A 16,633-nucleotide genomic window follows, 5' to 3' on the forward strand; every position below is an offset into this window, starting at 1 on the left:
TGCAGTGCCACCTAGCTTCCCTGAAGGTGTAATTCTTTAAAGAGGAATTCCTAAGAACCCCTACCCCAAACTCCCAACAATTTCCCCCACAACAGTACCCTATAGGAATGACTGGGGGGAAATGGCATCTGGTCTCATCCCACCGGGCTTAATAAGCTACAGGTGAAATCAATATTTATTGCAACCCAAAAGGCCACTTGCTTTCCTGCTTATGCCCAATATCAGGCTCTAGTTACTTTTTTTGTGGGGCAATGAGGGTTAAATGACTTGCCCAGGGTCACACAGCTAGTAAGTGTCAAGTGTCTGAGGCCGGATTTGAACTCAGGTCCTCCTGAATCCAGGACCAGTGCTTTATCCACTGCAGTGCCACCTAGCTGCCCCCTCTAGTTACTTTTTGGTCCTAGTATTTGTTGTACTACAGCGTGGCTTACTGTAATGAGCAAGCGGCCTTGGATATAAAGACATCAAGCTCAGAAAACCAGAAATGCAGACAACTAACACAATTTATTTAGGAGTTTCATTCTTTACACAAAAGACTCTTCAACATGCATTATATTGGGAGGAGATTTAGAGTTACTTCATACACAGAATACAATAGATATTGAAATATTTCCATTAAAAATATATGTTTATATACTTTCATTCCACTTAAACTATTCTCTTATCTCTTGCCAGGCTGATCTAGTTAGAGAGAGCTTTCCGTACCCCTTGTACAACCCATTGTAGCCAGCCAACAGTCTGGCAAGAACACATTCTGGTACTGAAAATACTCAAAGGCTCACAAACTAAATACTAAATGTTTGGGGGTGTGTGGTTGACAGCACCACCCACCCTTCAAGTCACCAACTCTCTTGAGGTGTTCAGTCTATACCCAGCATGCGCTTTAAGGAGAAAACAGAAGAGGAAAGGCTTCCTCTTCTTAAAGATGCTTCAAAAGAGGGTTACCGAAATAACGTCCTCTGCAAGAATTCAGTGTCCCATCTCTTAAACTTTTGTTTTCCCCCAAGAGAAGATACAGGCAGAATCTAAAAAAATCCCATTAAGAACTGTGGGTGGCTAATTCCCAACCTTAAAGGGACTGAAATGGAAGAGGAAAAAACCCAGAGACCTTTCCACAAAAACTATACAATTCTGAGTCTGCATAAAGCAGCCCCTTACCAAAGTGACGTGACTAATCCTTGAATTTAAGAATCCACCCTCTTTGGGCTTCACATGGCTTTCACCTAGAAAGAGTTGTGCATTTGGAAACTCCCCTTTCCAAAAAAGTCCCCTGTGCCCAAGAATCTAAGCAAGTTGCAGCATTACCAAGCATCCCAAATACTTGTCACTTATTCAGGGGCTCTTTGTCTGAATACCCCTAGAACAATCCATTCTGTTTAGGATTTGCACAAATACATTTCTTAAAGTTTAAAACAGTACACAGTACACTCGTACACTGATAGAAACTACTTTTGCAGACAATTTCTAACACCGTACAAATAGCACCAAGTGTATGTCCAATTATACAGAAACTAACCTGTAAACATAAAGACATGCAAGGTTTTATGTCTTGCTTGAAATGGACTTGAAAGCCAACAGCAATTAGTCATAGTAGAGGAGTAACATCAAGGTTCGTGTTTTTTTTTTTGTTTGTTTTTGTTTTTTTTTTTAACATTTCCTAAAGAGACAGGCTCACACATGAACACAGCAATAGGGAATATGGTGCTCTTCACAAAGGAATCACAGGACAATACTACTCAAAACTGGAATTGCAGGGCCACTGATAATCTCAGCAGAATGAGCTCTTAAACACAACACAATTTCAAGCATCATTTTTAAATGGCCTGCATTTGAAAAACAATTATAGATATTTTTTTTTTACTGTAACTGAAATAAGACATTGAATTAGCTTCCCAAAATACATCAAACACTCTTGGACAACCATTTAGAGTTGATAAGCTGGATGATCTCAATGTAAATGCCAATCCTGTGCAGATCCGTTTGCTTGTCAATACTGTTGCTTCCCCTCTGCTGGAGAAAGGGGAGGTCTTCTTGCTTTATGCCATTCATTTAACGCTGGTGGAGGTTAGAAGGAAAAATAACATAAAAATACAGCAATGAAAATTAGATAAGCCTCTGTGACTGAATAGTTTCAGTGTCTGAGGATCTAAACTTCTAACTGGTCTTATTTTGAGAAATGAGAGGGAACTTCCTACTCTATGTTCAAAAGGCTCATGGCAACATTATCCTATGGCTAAGTGGAGAGGCATACTGGGAGAGCCACTAGAGAGGTGACAAGGCTATGCGCAATAGAAATAATTGCCCAGCTATGTTACATGATTCACCAGCCAAGAGCTCTTGAAAAGTCAATTATTTGGCTAAGTAGGATGATTAAAGAACTATGGAGCTGAGAGGTGGGAACACACCATCACCTTGATTATATGACAAGTTGCTGAGTCAAGGACTGAAAACACACTTAGGAGAAGAATCTCATCAAGAGAGGCTCTTTAGAAATAATGGGGATAACTACAGGCAATGAGAAGAAGTTGGCCCGGCTACCGTTAGCCACAACCTTCACTGGGGGGAAACTTTCCCTGCCCTCCCCCCATACCTCCTAGCTCCATACTTGAGCAAATGGGTCATACCCAGTTACTTTTGAATGGTCTCCCTTTGGGGTCAGGGACAAGTTTTGCCCGGCTGTTCAGGGACAGAGTGGACTGCGCTTCCAGGGCTTCCAAGCGCTGGCTCAGTGCCCGTTTCTGCTGAATTGCTAGGCTCAGCAAAGACTTCAGGGTCTTCTTTTCATCTTCTGCCGCAGCAAGCTGTTGCTGTATTTCACCAAGCTGCAAAACATACTCATCACACCTGGAAAAGAAGAAGAAGAAAGATAACTCGGCACCTCCCACAGATCAGTTTACTTAAACATCTTGGTCTCCCTTCAGGAACTGGTCCCCAGGCAGGCAATCACACTTAACCCCCGTTTATCTCCAAGGACCAACTGGATCATCCGTGGCCCAGTAGCTGCCATGTCGCTTCCTTGTCCTTGTAAAAAAAAAAGACTGTTCCTTCCTTTGCCACCACCTCAATGTAGTTCTTCTCAATTCAGAGAAGTAAGGGGCCGGGGAAGGGAGGAAGGGGGAAGGAAAATCCATTCCCTGTGGAAAAGACTGGAGACTCCCACCTTAAGGAGAACTTCCCAGTCAATAAATAAATAAGCTCTTTTCTCACAGCCCTGAATTAGCAAATCAAGGATTGTTGCCTGTTTTGCAAATGAAGGAAACCTCACAAAAAGGATGTGGCTCATCTAAGATCCCACCTCCAGGAAGCAGGAGCCAGGGTGCAAACCTGGATAAGCCCTGGGTCCACTGCTCTTTGCCACATTCTTCTGATGAATGATATTTGAAATTTGAAATATCTGATAATATCCAAAAAAACACTGTATGAGGAAACTGGGTGAAATCCGTTCTTGGGGGGGGGCAGCTAGGTGGCGCAGTGGATACAGCACAGGCTCTGGACTCAGGAGGACCTGAGTTCAAATCCAACCTCATACACTTGACAGTTACTAGCTGTGTAACTCTGGGGAAGTCACTTAACCCCAATTGACTCACCCAAAAAACAAAAACAAAAACAGAAACCCAGTCTTGGCTCTAAGAAAGCTCATAGGCAAAGTTAATGATCAGGGTTACTAGTGTCATCTTGAGAGATTCCCTTAATGCTTTCACATGAAGCATTCATATGAATACATTGAAGATAGCTTACAAGGGATCATGCACCACACTGGGCTGGGAGGATAGCATCCTCTCTACTCTACAGTTAAACAATAACAAAGCAAAGTTGACCTATCTGTCCACTATCACACAGAATGTTACTAGCAAAGTTGGAACAAAATTTCCATTTGGTGGTTCTTTCGCATGGTATCTCTTGTGTTTAGATTAGTAATGGGAGGTATAGATAACACAGGTATGAATAGCTCTATGTGTGCACTGTCTTCTCTGGGGAAGAAAAGGTACAACGCATCTCCTTCCTCCCACTTGTCACACATCCACCGAGTGTACACAGATTAGTTTAGGGGCACATGCCCACTATTGGACAATCAAGGACTGGAAATCTCGCCCTTGACCCAAAACTCTGTGTTGCCACACAACCAGGAAGAGAATTCATAGGAGTATTTGGGGAGTTTTTGAAACAGAAAAGGCAGAACTGAAAGTCACCTGCTGGCAAACACGGCTCGAAGGGAGGAAAATGTAGCAGCATCCTCTTTCAGAACTTTCAGTTCATGCCTTAGTTTACTCATGGTGTCTGACACCACGAGCTTCTCATCTTCATACTTGCGTTTCATATTGGAAAGGGCACCTTCAGCAGCCTAGGGGAAAAAGAAAAGGGCATGAGTTGCTCCGCCCCTGCCCCCACCCCTCAATGCTAGTTATTTTGCCTCTGCTATTCCAATTTACCCTTTGTCAATCTTGCATCTACATAGTTGTTTCTGTGTTGGCTACTCCATTAGGACCATATTTTTGTGTTTGCCTTGTGTGTGTGTGTATATGTGTGTGTGCGTGTTTTGTATTTAACTTAATAAATGCTTACTGAATTGATTTTACCAACCAAGTGAATCAACGTCTCAATATACTTCACTACAGTCATCCCTTCCACATCTCAGGAGTTAGGGGGGCCCAGTGCCCTGCAATCTGGAAAATCTGCATTGAATTTTTTGGCCCTTCCTTTGTACCAAAGAAGTCTGAATTATTATGGTATTCAAAGATAAAATATGTTGATGTTATATAATACTATACATATATTTTATGCATTTCTGAGTTTCTAAACTTTTTCTGTGTCATCTGCTGACCTTCACGTGTCATCTTTGGCTTCCACAAAACTCGAAAAATTCCCATTAAATTTCTTATGCCGACCCTTGGTATATCAAAACCATAATGGGGAAAGTCAAAATGTGGAAAGGATATCTGTAGTCACTAAGTTTAACCAAAACTGTAAGATTAACCTACCCGGGAGCTAGTCCACAAGTTAGCTAAATTCCCATCACTATGGGCCTTGGCTGTGACAAGTCATAACTTGCACACAGGCATCAGCAAGTAATTTTGCACTTTGTTGGAGTAATAACACCTTAAAGCAGCAGAAATGGGAAAAAGTCGATTACTCCTTATAGTCTTCCAAGTTAACATATTGAATTATTTTAATTTCAAAAAGAAAAAGAAAAAAAATGTACTTTTGGATGCTATGCATCCAGTTGCCTGGTTTTCCCAACCTGACAAAAAGTCACCTTTGAATCCTTAAATGTGTTGTTCATAGCTTGTCTCTTTCTGCCTCTGCTCTAGAGCCAAATGTGACGTGTCTGGGTAGTGTCCAACGTGCCCAGGATTATCACCAATAGCTTACCTGCTTGTTGGCCTTCAAGACGGTCCTCAGAGTCGCTATTTGCTCTCTCTGGGTGTTCAACAGAGACTTCAATTTCATTATTTCATCAACAAGAGCATTTTTATCCTTCAGCTCTGTTGACATGGCTTCAAGGGACTTGTTGCGTAATGAAATTGACAGGGCCGTCTGGAGTTGCTTCACCTGGCTTCCAATGATGGAAATTTGGTTGGAGAGACTCTCGGGTTCCTTTTCATACTCCTCTGTATCAGACTCGCAAGGAGAATCACTAACAGACTGGTTGCTGCTGCCACTTTTCACGGTGCTTGTCTCAGGGCTAAACAGGACCTTCACAAAGAGATCATTCGACTGGCTTCGGCACATACGCACATTGGCCACGACATCATTGGCATGCCTTTTGCAGGTATGGACAGGGGCCCCTTGGCCATCTTTAAAGCCATCTAATAGCCCACGATCAGGTAACAGGTTGTTGCAGACACAGACGCGGCGATACATATTGGCCAGGTCTTCAGTAATCACCTGCAGCTCTTCCTGGGCCAGGGTCAGTTTGCTCTGAAATTCCGTTGACCGTTTCTTGGAAGCCTGAAGCTCATTCTCAAGATTAGTAATGATCTCTTGCTTCTGCTTGCCTGATTTGGCCCAGAATCTTATCTTCTCCGTTAGATTTTGAGACTCTTCTTGCCAGGCCTCTGTCTCCTGCTTGTACTTGGCTTCAAAATCCTGGTACTTCTCATTCAGCTCCTCAAGTTCCATCTTCAGCCTGGTTACTTGGGAGCAGTTTGCTGCCGAACATTTATGTTCCTCTTCTTGGGGTTCACTGGCACTGGCACTGGCACTGGTGCTAGCACTGGCGCTAGCACTGGCACTGGCACTGGCACTGGCACTGGCACTGGTACTGTCACTCTTCTCTCCCTCTTTTCCAAAAAGCAAACTCAGTTCGCTACTGCCGTACCGTTTGTTTAAAGCCTGGATTTGCTCAAGAAGGTAGTTATTTTGAGCTTGCTGTTTGGACAGCGCATCCTTTGTACTATCCAGCTGTGTCTGCAACTCTTTTATACTACTTAATAGTGTTGACTTTTCATTATCAACCTGTAGGTACAAAGCAAAGAATTTCCAACAGGAATTAAAGCTCCTTCTCATCTGGACTTTGAACCAAATGACCACTTGTTAGACACATTGTAAAGTGGACTCCTACATGGATAAGAGATTCAAGGGGTCTCACCTCTGAGATTCTAAAGTTTATCCTCATTGTACATTTGGAAAGGGGTATCAAGAAGAGGGGGAAAGGGGAATAGGCCTCTGTTTGACTCAAGATCAAGATTTAATCCAGTGGGAGGGGGAGAAAATTTGTGTGGCCTTTCCACCACAGTGTAAGGAAGCTAGTAGATGTCGAGGGGGTAACGAGGATGATGAAGGAATTTGGGTTCATACTATATGAGGAATGGTTGAAGGAACTGAGGAGGAGGAGAAAAGACTTGGGTGAGGTAGGGCAAAATGGCCATCTTCATCTTACTTGAATGGTTATGGTATAGGAGAGAGTTCAGACTTGCTCTATTAGTAGGCCCCAGAGTCAAACTAGGAACAAGAATAGGTAGAAGTTATAAAGAGGCTCAATGTCAGGGAAAGACTGACAGAGTTGGCCCAAAGAATAATTGGCTTCCCTGAGAGGTGACTGGTTCCTTCCTTGGAGGTCTTTAAGCAAAGGATGAAAGACCACTTGTTGGGCATGCTGCATTGGGGATCCTTTGGGGATATAAGTTGGAATAACTGGATTTGAGGTGTCTTTTGAATTCTAAAATCTTGTGATTCCTTGGAAGGGAAAAACCACCTATTCTTCCTGACTTCCCAGTTTCTGTTGGTGGCAGCACCATTCACACACAGCCTCCCAGGTTTGTAATGTTGAAGTCAACTTTGGACTTTTCCATCTTTGTGACTTTTACTAGTCAGTTACTGAGTCCTGTTGATTCCACTTCCAAACATCTCCTGCATGTTCACTATGCTCTCCATTCCCATAGTAATCTTGCTAATAATTCAGAGCCTCCTTATCAGCAACACAGTCTATTGCAATAGCTTACTCCCACCTCTCCTCTCTGCTCCTCCAGCCAAAAGAACCTTTCAAATGCACAGATCTGGTGATTTTACTCCTCCGCTCAAAAAAAAAAAAAGACAGAAGAAAGAAGAAAGGACAGAGAAAAGGAAGTCAAACAAAATACAACAAAAATGAAAATAAATAAATCTTAGAAGATGAAAGGAGCCCTTATCCTCACAGACTTTGGGTCCTACTGAGGGGCTGCAAGATATATCCTGAGCATTAGGTTCCAGTAGGTAGTAATGGGACCAAGGGACATTTCCAACAAACTGACCTAGGAAACTTTAAAGAGAAAACCTTAACCACGGGGGCAAATCAGGTAAAGCTTCCTAGAATCGGGGCCTCTTTGAGTGATGAATGCAGGAATACCTGCTGGCCTAGTCTAGCTGGGATATAGATGACAGGAAGGGGAATGTCATGAGATTAGGGTAGATGGGAGCCTTGTGGAGATGGCCAACCTAAAAAGTTTATCATTTCTCCTTGAGGCAATAAGAGGTAGGTTTCAGATCAGGGGAGTAAGATGGTCAGGCTTGTCTGTGACTTGAGAACATTATCTTAGCAGCTTTGGAAAGAATGGTCTGGAGAGAGGGAAGAGTGAATAAAAAGTAAGCTCTTCAGGGCAGCTAGGATAAAGGGCAGTGGATAAAGCACCAGCCCTGGATTCAGGAGGACCTGAATTCAAATTTGGCCTCAGACACTTGACATTTAATAGTTGTGTGACCCCGGGCAAGTCACTTAACCCTCACTGCCCTGCCCCTCCAAAAGTAAGCCTGAAGCAAATTCCAAAGTTTGAGTCTAGTAAAAGAAATGGAGGAAAAGCAAGGAAACTATTCTGGGTGAGAAGTAGGCCAGGCTTCATTATTCTGTGCTCTCTGCCAGTTCTCATTTAAATGGTGTCAGTCATCCCCGAACCCCAGGATGTGGCATTTTGAGAATATTTTTAGTCATTTCCTGATTTAAAAGTACACAGTGTTAAAAAAAAAATTAAGCAGCTTACTGCTCAAGCATATTAAAATCCAGGGTCTCTCCTTCATTCCCTTTAGCTACTTTCCTATATGTGTATGTGTGCATGTATGTATGTATATACATATGAATGTGTGTATATACCTGCTTCAGCTGGGTCACAGACCTCCAGATGAAGGAAACCTCAGAAGCCATTGAATTCAACTGTATGTATGTGTGTATATATGTATGTGTGTGTATGTATGTATATCCCCATTGTACCAATAATTATACGTGGTTATTTCTGAGGGCAATGGGGCTGCCAGATACTAGCAGAGTGAATGACACCAGCTGTGAAAGCCAGGCCAGAGACAAAGAACTTTTCCTATATAACAAAGAGAAAACTAATGAACGAATGCTTTAATGGAAGGTTTCTTGCCATACGCCCTGAACATCACTTAATGACAGATGGAAATGAGTTCCTCGACCCCGAGAGCCTACACTGCTCTTCCGTGGTTAAAAAAAAAGAAAACAAGGGAGCACTTAGGTGGCACAGTGGATAGAGCACTGGCCCTAGATTCAGGTAGACCTGAGTTCATATCCGGCCTCAGACACTTAACTAGCTGTGTGACCCTGGGCAAGTCACTTATCCCCCATTGCTCCACCAAAAAAAAAGACAAAAGAAAAAAGAAAACAAAAACCCAGGCAGTTGATCCCATTCTAAAGGTGAATCTGCCAAATCTTAAACACTCAAGTGGGTGACATAGCAAGCCTTCTCAGCTTCTCAGTATATAGTAAGGTAGATTAAGAGAATGAGGGCCAGCCAGCCAGCAGTCAGCTCTGTGGACAATGCTGTGTCAAACTTCCACCTTGGAAGTGCTCTCCGGACATGGACCCTTGAGCAGAGAAGTGTTGATAGATCAAGTTTCTACAAAGATTCATACGACTAGTCAATGAGAGTTCAACAAGATGCACTGCTGTACTGGGGCGCATTGAACTTCTCCAAGTGCCTTACCAGTAGCCATAAGAGGATCTGATCACAGTGTCCTCTTGCCCCCATTGTCTTGACTTCCTGTTTTGCCTCTTTCTTTGCTCTTCATAATAAATGATGTGTACCTATTCATAGGATCAGTTCCTACCAGATGGCCCAAGCTTCAAGTTAATTGCTTGGGACTTCAATTGCTGCAAGAAGCAAAGGTCTCCACCTCAAGTCCAGAGACCAACTCCTGAGCCCCTGACTCTAGTCTTGCTCTGGGTACCTATTATCAGGAGCCCTTGCTTGAATGCAGACACGCCCCCCCACACACACCCTTCACTTCTCAGACTCATCAGATGGGTCCGTGATTCTTTCCCCTCTAGTCTTCTAACCTGTCTATTCCTGTAGCCCGAACCCTCAGAACCTCGCCTTTCTCTAGCCTCTAGGGAGGCTGCTTGAACCTCCCTACTTGATCTGACTGCTCTGGTCCTGACCCCTGGCCCATCTGACTTAGGGCTCTGTCTTGTCATCCAATTATCCCTCTTCCCTCTACTGCCTTCCCAAGCACTCCCTTGCTGTATACTGAGGCTCCAAGCAGGCCCTCGTCATCTCCTGCCTGTGTTCCTGTAATGACCTTTTCATTGGTCTTTCCCTGTACTGCTCCCCCCAATTCCACAACCATGCTTCCCACCTGAGTCCCCTGGCTGTGACTCATGAGCTGTAACTTTACCTTGCTAGGAACCCGGCCTCCAAACCACTTCTTGTAGTGTTTTTTGGGGTGGGGCAATGAGGGTTAAGTGACTTGCCCAGGGTCACACAGCTAATAAGTGTCAAGTGTCTGAGGCCAGATTTGAACTCAAGTCCTCCTGAATCTAGAGCCGGTGCTTTATCCACTGTGCCACCCAGCTGTCCCTCTCCAAACCACTTCTTGACCATCTCCATACCATGCTTCTGCATGTATACCTACCCTCCACCCATAGCAGACCCCCTCTAACGTGTTATCTTTCCCCATTAGGGGGAACTTCCTGGGGGGCAGGGACTGTTGCTTCTCCTTGCGTGCCCATCACCTAATACAGTGCCTGGCACATAGAAAATGCTTAATAAATACTTCTGCCATCTATTCATCTTCTCCCTTCTCCAGTCCTCTTTCCACACAGCTGGTTAGTTGAGGCACAGGTAAGCTGGTGTCACTCCCCTGCTCAGGTATCTCCAGTGACTCTCTGGTGACAAAAGGATGAAATGTCTATGGCGTTGAAAACCCTTTCCAGTGTGGTTCTAGCCCTCCTTTCCAGGCTGATTATATAGCATTCCCCCTCACTGCCTCTAGGATCCAGCCACACACCATGATATCCTCTCTCTCACCTCTCAGGATGTGGGGTACTTTTGGGGGTTTATTTCTTTGGGCTTTCTCCCAGGCCTGGAATGCTCTCTCTCCACAGCTGCCCAAAGCTATTTCTTGGAACCTCTTCAAAGGTTCCTCTCAAATGACTCAGTCATCCTTCAAGAGACCTTTCCTGGTCCTCCTGGTTGTTGGGCCTGCCCCACAACCCCCCAAATCACTTGGTAAATAGCCTATATCTGCTTATCCATCCTGTGGAAGAGAAGTCTTTGGAGGCAGGGTGGCTCTTTCCCTTTTGTCTGGGGATCCCCAGTGTCTAGCACACAGTAGGTTTGTACTTACTGTTTACTGACTTTGAAGTCTCAATATGATATCCCGCTACAGCAAAGGAAATATGTGGTTAAGTACAACTAGAGTGGACCTGAGTCACATTGACCTTGCCTGTCCACATGGGCCCTTCCCTGGTTGGTGCCTCCATCACATGACTGGCTCCAAGAAGGGCTTAGCAGAGAATCATTATCTGTGCTGCAGAAGAACTTTTTTTTCTGCCACAAAAGTGGGAATGATTGAGAGTGGGAGAAGTATTTTTCTGGAGGCGAATATCCTTTTAAAAAAATAATTATCTTAAAAAGAAGATAAATACACAAAGTGTTCTGAACAAAGCTGAGTCACTCACTGGTAAACGAGCTATCAGCAGCTGCAACAACGCAGTGGGTTAGAAGCAAAGGCACATTATGGTCCCATTATCATTAGCCAAAAAAAAACCCCAACCTTTCTCATCATGGCAATGGGAGGGCCACCATTTTATGAGAAAGTGCTTTTCAGACACTAGAGCAACAGACAAGGGACCTTCAAGGGCCAGATTCAAAGGATCCAAGATCTAGAGTCAGTAATGACCACTGGTCATAACCAGACTCTCTCATACTGACTAGGTCACAAATCTCCAGCTGAAGGAGACCTCAGAGGCCATTTTAATATAACTAGCCTCATTTTACAGGGGAAGAAAGAGAAACCCAGAGAGGTTAAGACCAAGTGAAGCACCCTGGGTCACACTGGTTCTAAGTATCAGAGGCAGGATCTGAACCCAGGTCCCCACCCAGAGATAGGGAGGCCTCTTTCTAGTGCACCATGCTGCCTCCCATGGTGGAGTCTTCTTTATCCAATCGATTTAAAAGCCCACATTCTTGGCCCTTTAATCTAACCCTTTTAGAGCAGGCAGGCAAAGGCAATGCTCTATCCTTTTGGCAATGTCTTCCCCCATTGGAAAGTAAATTCCTTGAAGGCACATGCTCTCTTGTTTTCTTGTATTTGTATCCCTAGAACTTAGAATAGTTTCTGACACATAGTAAAAGTTTAATAATGTTTGCTCTATCATCTATCTGTCTAGCTATCTAATGATGTTATGTTGGAACACAATTCTCTTTATTGTCATGGGCTACACTGGTTTCAGTTTGATTTAGCAAAAACTTGTTCAGCCCAGAATATTCTTAATGAGGCAGAATGATTGCCAATTCAATCCAACAAATATTTTTTATTGCCGTGAGTTTTCAAGTGGAACAGACTCAGAGACAGGCAGTTCCCAATTCATCCTAAACCTTATTTCCTAGATCTGAAAAGCTGAACGATTGTTACCAACCACTAACTTTCCAAAGCTATTTCAGGTACGAGTGGGAGGTCAAAATACCCATGGAAGCATGGGAAACAAGATGTTTCAGATAATTCTCTTTGAAGAAAATGTCTGAGTTGCCAAACGGCTAAGAATTTATCATATGATCTTCCAAATGTCAGGAGGGCATCTCATTTCTGCAACAAGTCTCAGAGAGGTAAGGTTACAACTCCTCGACCACCTTGAAGGTGTTTTCTCGTTGGTTTATTTTAAGATGTGTTCCAAATGTGTGCTTTCTTTTTTCAGGAAAAGTCATTTGTGAAGAAAATGCCTTTGACTTTCCACATCCTAGTCCCTTTCATCATATCTGCATATCATCAGTGCAGTCTCTGCTACTGTTGAGCCCCACCAACACTCCTCACCTATCTCACCTTGGAAAGCCCTAGAGACAAAGGTACACTAAGGCCCCCAGGTTTGTGCCATTCAAGGAAGTTTCTCTACACGGCTTGGCCAAAGAAAGCCAGCCAAGTACTTCTGAGAACGATTTTGCCACCTTGGACATTTTGCTCATTTCTGTTTAGATCCTCATGCAAAACACACAGAAAAGGCCCCTCCTCCTACCTGCAGAAGCTGCTGGTTCAGTTTCTGAATCTCTGATAAACTGAGCTCACTCAAAAGGTCACACACTAAACCAGGCTGGGGCCTGCAGCTGTTGCTATTTGGAGGCATGGACATCATATTTTCTCTGTGGTTTCTGAAGACTTGATTGTTGTAGCCGATACCCAGGCCGTCATCGCTACACTGGTTCAGGTCATCGTAATTGGTCGGCACCGCCCCTAAGGAATCATAGGTGTTGATGTACCCAGACAGCACCCTGCGCAGCTCATTTTTCTGTTCTCGTTCACTCTGGAGGGTTTCCAAGGCCTCCTCGAGATGATGGTCAGAGATCTCCTTCTGTCGAGTTACTTCGGCCAGACGAGTGTTTCTAATCTCAATTTCTTCATCTCTTCTCTGAACTTCACGTCTTAAGCCTTCATACTCCATCTGAAATAAAAGGAAAATGTCTTTTCTTTTTTTTTGGTGAGGCAATTGGGGTTAAGTGACTTGCCCAGGGTCATACAGCTAGTTAAGTGTCTGAGGCCGGATTTGAACTCAGGTCCTCCTGACTCCAGGGCTGGTACACTATCCACTGCACCACCTAGCTGCCCCCAAAATGTCTTTTCTTAAACCAACTATTTACCCTGTGCAGCTCATGAGCTTTGGATTTATATCTCACCTTATTTATGCTAGAAATTGCCTTGTTCAGAGCCATTCCCAACAGATAAGAACAAAAGGATAGGAACAGGCAGTTCTCCAAGGAAGAAATCCAAGCTATCGACAAGCAAGCGACAAAATGCTCCAAATTACTAAAAATTGCAGAAATCCCTGAGGTTCTATCTCATACCCTTCAGCTTGGCAAACATGACCAAAAGGGGAAATTACAACTGTTGCAGGAAAACAGGCACACTAATGCATTTTTGACAGAGTTGTGAATTGGTCCAGCCATTTTAGAAATCAATCTGGAACTGTGCCCCCAAACTCACTAAATTGTGATTGTGACTCAGTGATTCTGCTATCAGGCCTATAGCTCAAAGAGATCAAAGAATGAGGAGGACTCATATATACAAATATATTTATAGTAGCTCTTTTTTATGGCAAAGAACTAGTGATAAAAGGGGTCAAGTCCAATCCAGTCAATTCCAGTCACTATGCTAAGCATCAGGGATTCAAATAAAAGGCAAAAAACAACAAAATCCTAACTCCTGATCTCTAGGAACTCAGAGTCTAATGGAAAATCCATTATCTGGAGAAGAACTGAACAAATTATGGTATATGAATGCAATGGAATATTGTCATTGCACTCTAAGAAATGATGAGAAAGAAATCTTGGGAAGACTTATATGAACTGATACACTAAAGTAAGCAGAGCCAGAATAATTATACATAAGGGTTTCGTGGGGAAGCTACTACCCTTTCCTATCCTTGGGATTCAAAAGCCCACTGAACAAGGCCACGACCCATGCCAGCCCAGAGACGTCAAGCTTCAGGAGCACCTCACCAGCAACAGGCTGGATGCCTCTGATTTCAAAGATCTTAAAATCCAAATCCTTTCTCAACAATTCATTTCTAAGTAAGACTTCAAGTCAGAAGGATGTTCTACAGTAGAACCTGTTTCAGAGAGGTGAGGTGTCTAGGACAGATAGGACAGTAGGCAACAATGAGGGATCCTCTTCTAATACCATCTTCCATGGCAAGGAGGGATTTTTTTCTGCCATTAAAGTCATGTTTTCCCTTGGTGTCTCTAAGTGATCAGGGGAGAGCAATGCCCCAGGGCACAATTTTCAAATCTTTCATGAGATGCATAAAAACCTAGCTCCAACTCTGCTCTAGTGACATAATGACTGGTCGCTGCTCTCCTGATGGCTGAGTCCCTGACTCAGATGCCCATTGCTTGAGGGGCCCCAGCCATGTTCACTTTACTTCAGGCCCAACTCACTCTGTAGAATGCTCCACTGCCTCAACAACTCCGTCCCCTCCCACCTCCTTTCCATTGTTGTAGCTCAGTCGTTTCAGTCGCATGCAACTCTTTGTGACCTCATTTGTGGTTTTCTTGACAGAGATACTGGAGTAGTTTTCCAATTGCTTCTCCAAATCATTTTACAGATGAGAAAACTGAGGCAAACGGGGTTAAGTGACTTGCCCAGGGTCATACAGCTAGTAAGTAATCTAAGAACCCCCTGACTACAGGCCCCTGGTTCTACTTAGCTGCCCCCACTCCCCTTCCACCTCCCCTTTGTTTTCTCTTCTCCAATTAGAATGTAAGTGACTGTCTCCATTTCCTGTATTTGTATTCTTGGTGCTTAGCATTGTGCTTGGTACATAGTAGGCACTTATTAAATGTTTTATCTCTCTATTTTTCAGGGTTTTCAAGAAGAAAACAACAAGATGGCCAAAATCCATTCGGAGCCTCCAGTAACTACAGTGGATGGAAACTGAGACCCACTTACCTGGGTCTCCTTCAAACAAGAAATTTGCTTCTGTAAGGAGAGATTTTCTTCTTTCAATTCTGCAGTGTCCTGTAGCTGACGCAGTTCTTTCATCTTATATTGTTTGACCTCATCTTTCAGTAGGGCTTTTTCAGTTTCTATACATTTGCACTCCTGGGGAAAAAAAAACTTTATCACGAAAAGGACAAATCTGATTGAACATTTCTCTTCTTCCATCTTCAGGAGAGCTTTGAGATGCTTCAGAAGATATTAGATTCAAAAGCACAAAAGGCAGAAGCTTATCTATTAAAAAATGCAATGTCAAGAGTCTGAGTCCAGATTTGAACTCAGGTCCTCCTGAATCCAGGGCCAATGCTTTATCCACTGCACTACCTAACGGCCCTTTTTATCACCTTTTAAAGGAGGCCTTTCCCAATCTTCTCTCAGGTGCTAGACCCTTTCCTTCTAAAGAGACCTTCTATCTACTGTGTATGTATTTATTTGTAGCTATTTATTTATATGTTTTCTCCCTGGTTAGAATGTAAGCTCCTTGAGGGTAGGTAGGGCCTTTTTTTTTTGCTTTTCTTCACATCCTCAGTGCTTAGCATAGTGATTGGCACATCATAAACAATTAATAAGTGCTGGTCAACTGATTATTAAAACCATTTGAGTTGGCAGGGGTCTCATTTTCATTTTTTGCCTTCTGACTTCTTAGATCATTAAAATTCACAGTGCTTCTTTACATATATTTAAGCTTAACTAGAATAACTTGGGCTTAGTTCTTTCTCCTGCTTCAGGCACAGAATCCATTAGTAATGGGAAAAAGCAAATCCTTTTGTCACTGAATTTCAATTTACAAAATTTTGTTTGTCAAAACACTCGTTTTTTAAAATTTTGAGTTCCAGATTCTCCATCCTTCCTGTCCCTCCCCCACTCATTGAGATATCATCAATATGATATCAATTATGCATGTGAAGTTATGCAAACATATTTCCATATTAGCTAGGTATGTTGCCAAAAACCACATACACATGAAAGAAAAAAGAAAGTTAAAAAAGTGTGGTTCGATCTGCATTCAGAGTCCATCAGTTCTCACTGGAGGTGGATCGTGTTTTTCATCATGGGTCCTTTGGAGTTGTGTTCATTGTTCATTGAATTAATCAGAGTAGCTAAGGTTTCTATAGTTGATCGTCGTCGTCACAATATTTAACAGCTGGTTTCTTAAAGACAAGTGGTTAGTTTATCTTGGCAGCTCCAGCAAGAAGGTCTCTGAAAAAGAAATGGTAGA

General features: G+C 43.2%; 1 protein-coding gene across 3 annotated transcripts in view; it reads right to left on the reverse strand.

Moving 5' to 3' along the window:
* Positions 1 to 485: 485 nt before the first annotated feature.
* The window catches only part of LOC122733423 (protein bicaudal D homolog 2-like), a 41,537-nt gene continuing 25,389 nt past the window's right edge, over positions 486 to 16,633 (reverse strand). For 2 of the 3 annotated variants that reach the window (XM_043973803.1, XM_043973802.1), the window contains exons 4-9: positions 15,367 to 15,519; positions 12,941 to 13,363; positions 5,371 to 6,456; positions 4,191 to 4,342; positions 2,625 to 2,844; positions 486 to 2,055 (exon numbers count right to left, since the gene is read on the reverse strand). In XM_043973803.1, the coding sequence (XP_043829738.1) occupies positions 2,050 to 2,055; positions 2,625 to 2,844; positions 4,191 to 4,342; positions 5,371 to 6,456; positions 12,941 to 13,363; positions 15,367 to 15,519 (2,040 nt within the window). In that variant the 3' untranslated portion in view covers positions 486 to 2,049. The remainder of the gene's footprint in view (positions 2,056 to 2,624; positions 2,845 to 4,190; positions 4,343 to 5,370; positions 6,457 to 12,940; positions 13,364 to 15,366; positions 15,520 to 16,633) is intronic. The other variant, XM_043973804.1, reaches the window with a different exon arrangement.

The sequence above is a fragment of the Dromiciops gliroides genome, chromosome X (genome assembly GCF_019393635.1).
Source record: "Dromiciops gliroides isolate mDroGli1 chromosome X, mDroGli1.pri, whole genome shotgun sequence".
NCBI lineage: Eukaryota > Metazoa > Chordata > Mammalia > Microbiotheria > Microbiotheriidae > Dromiciops > Dromiciops gliroides.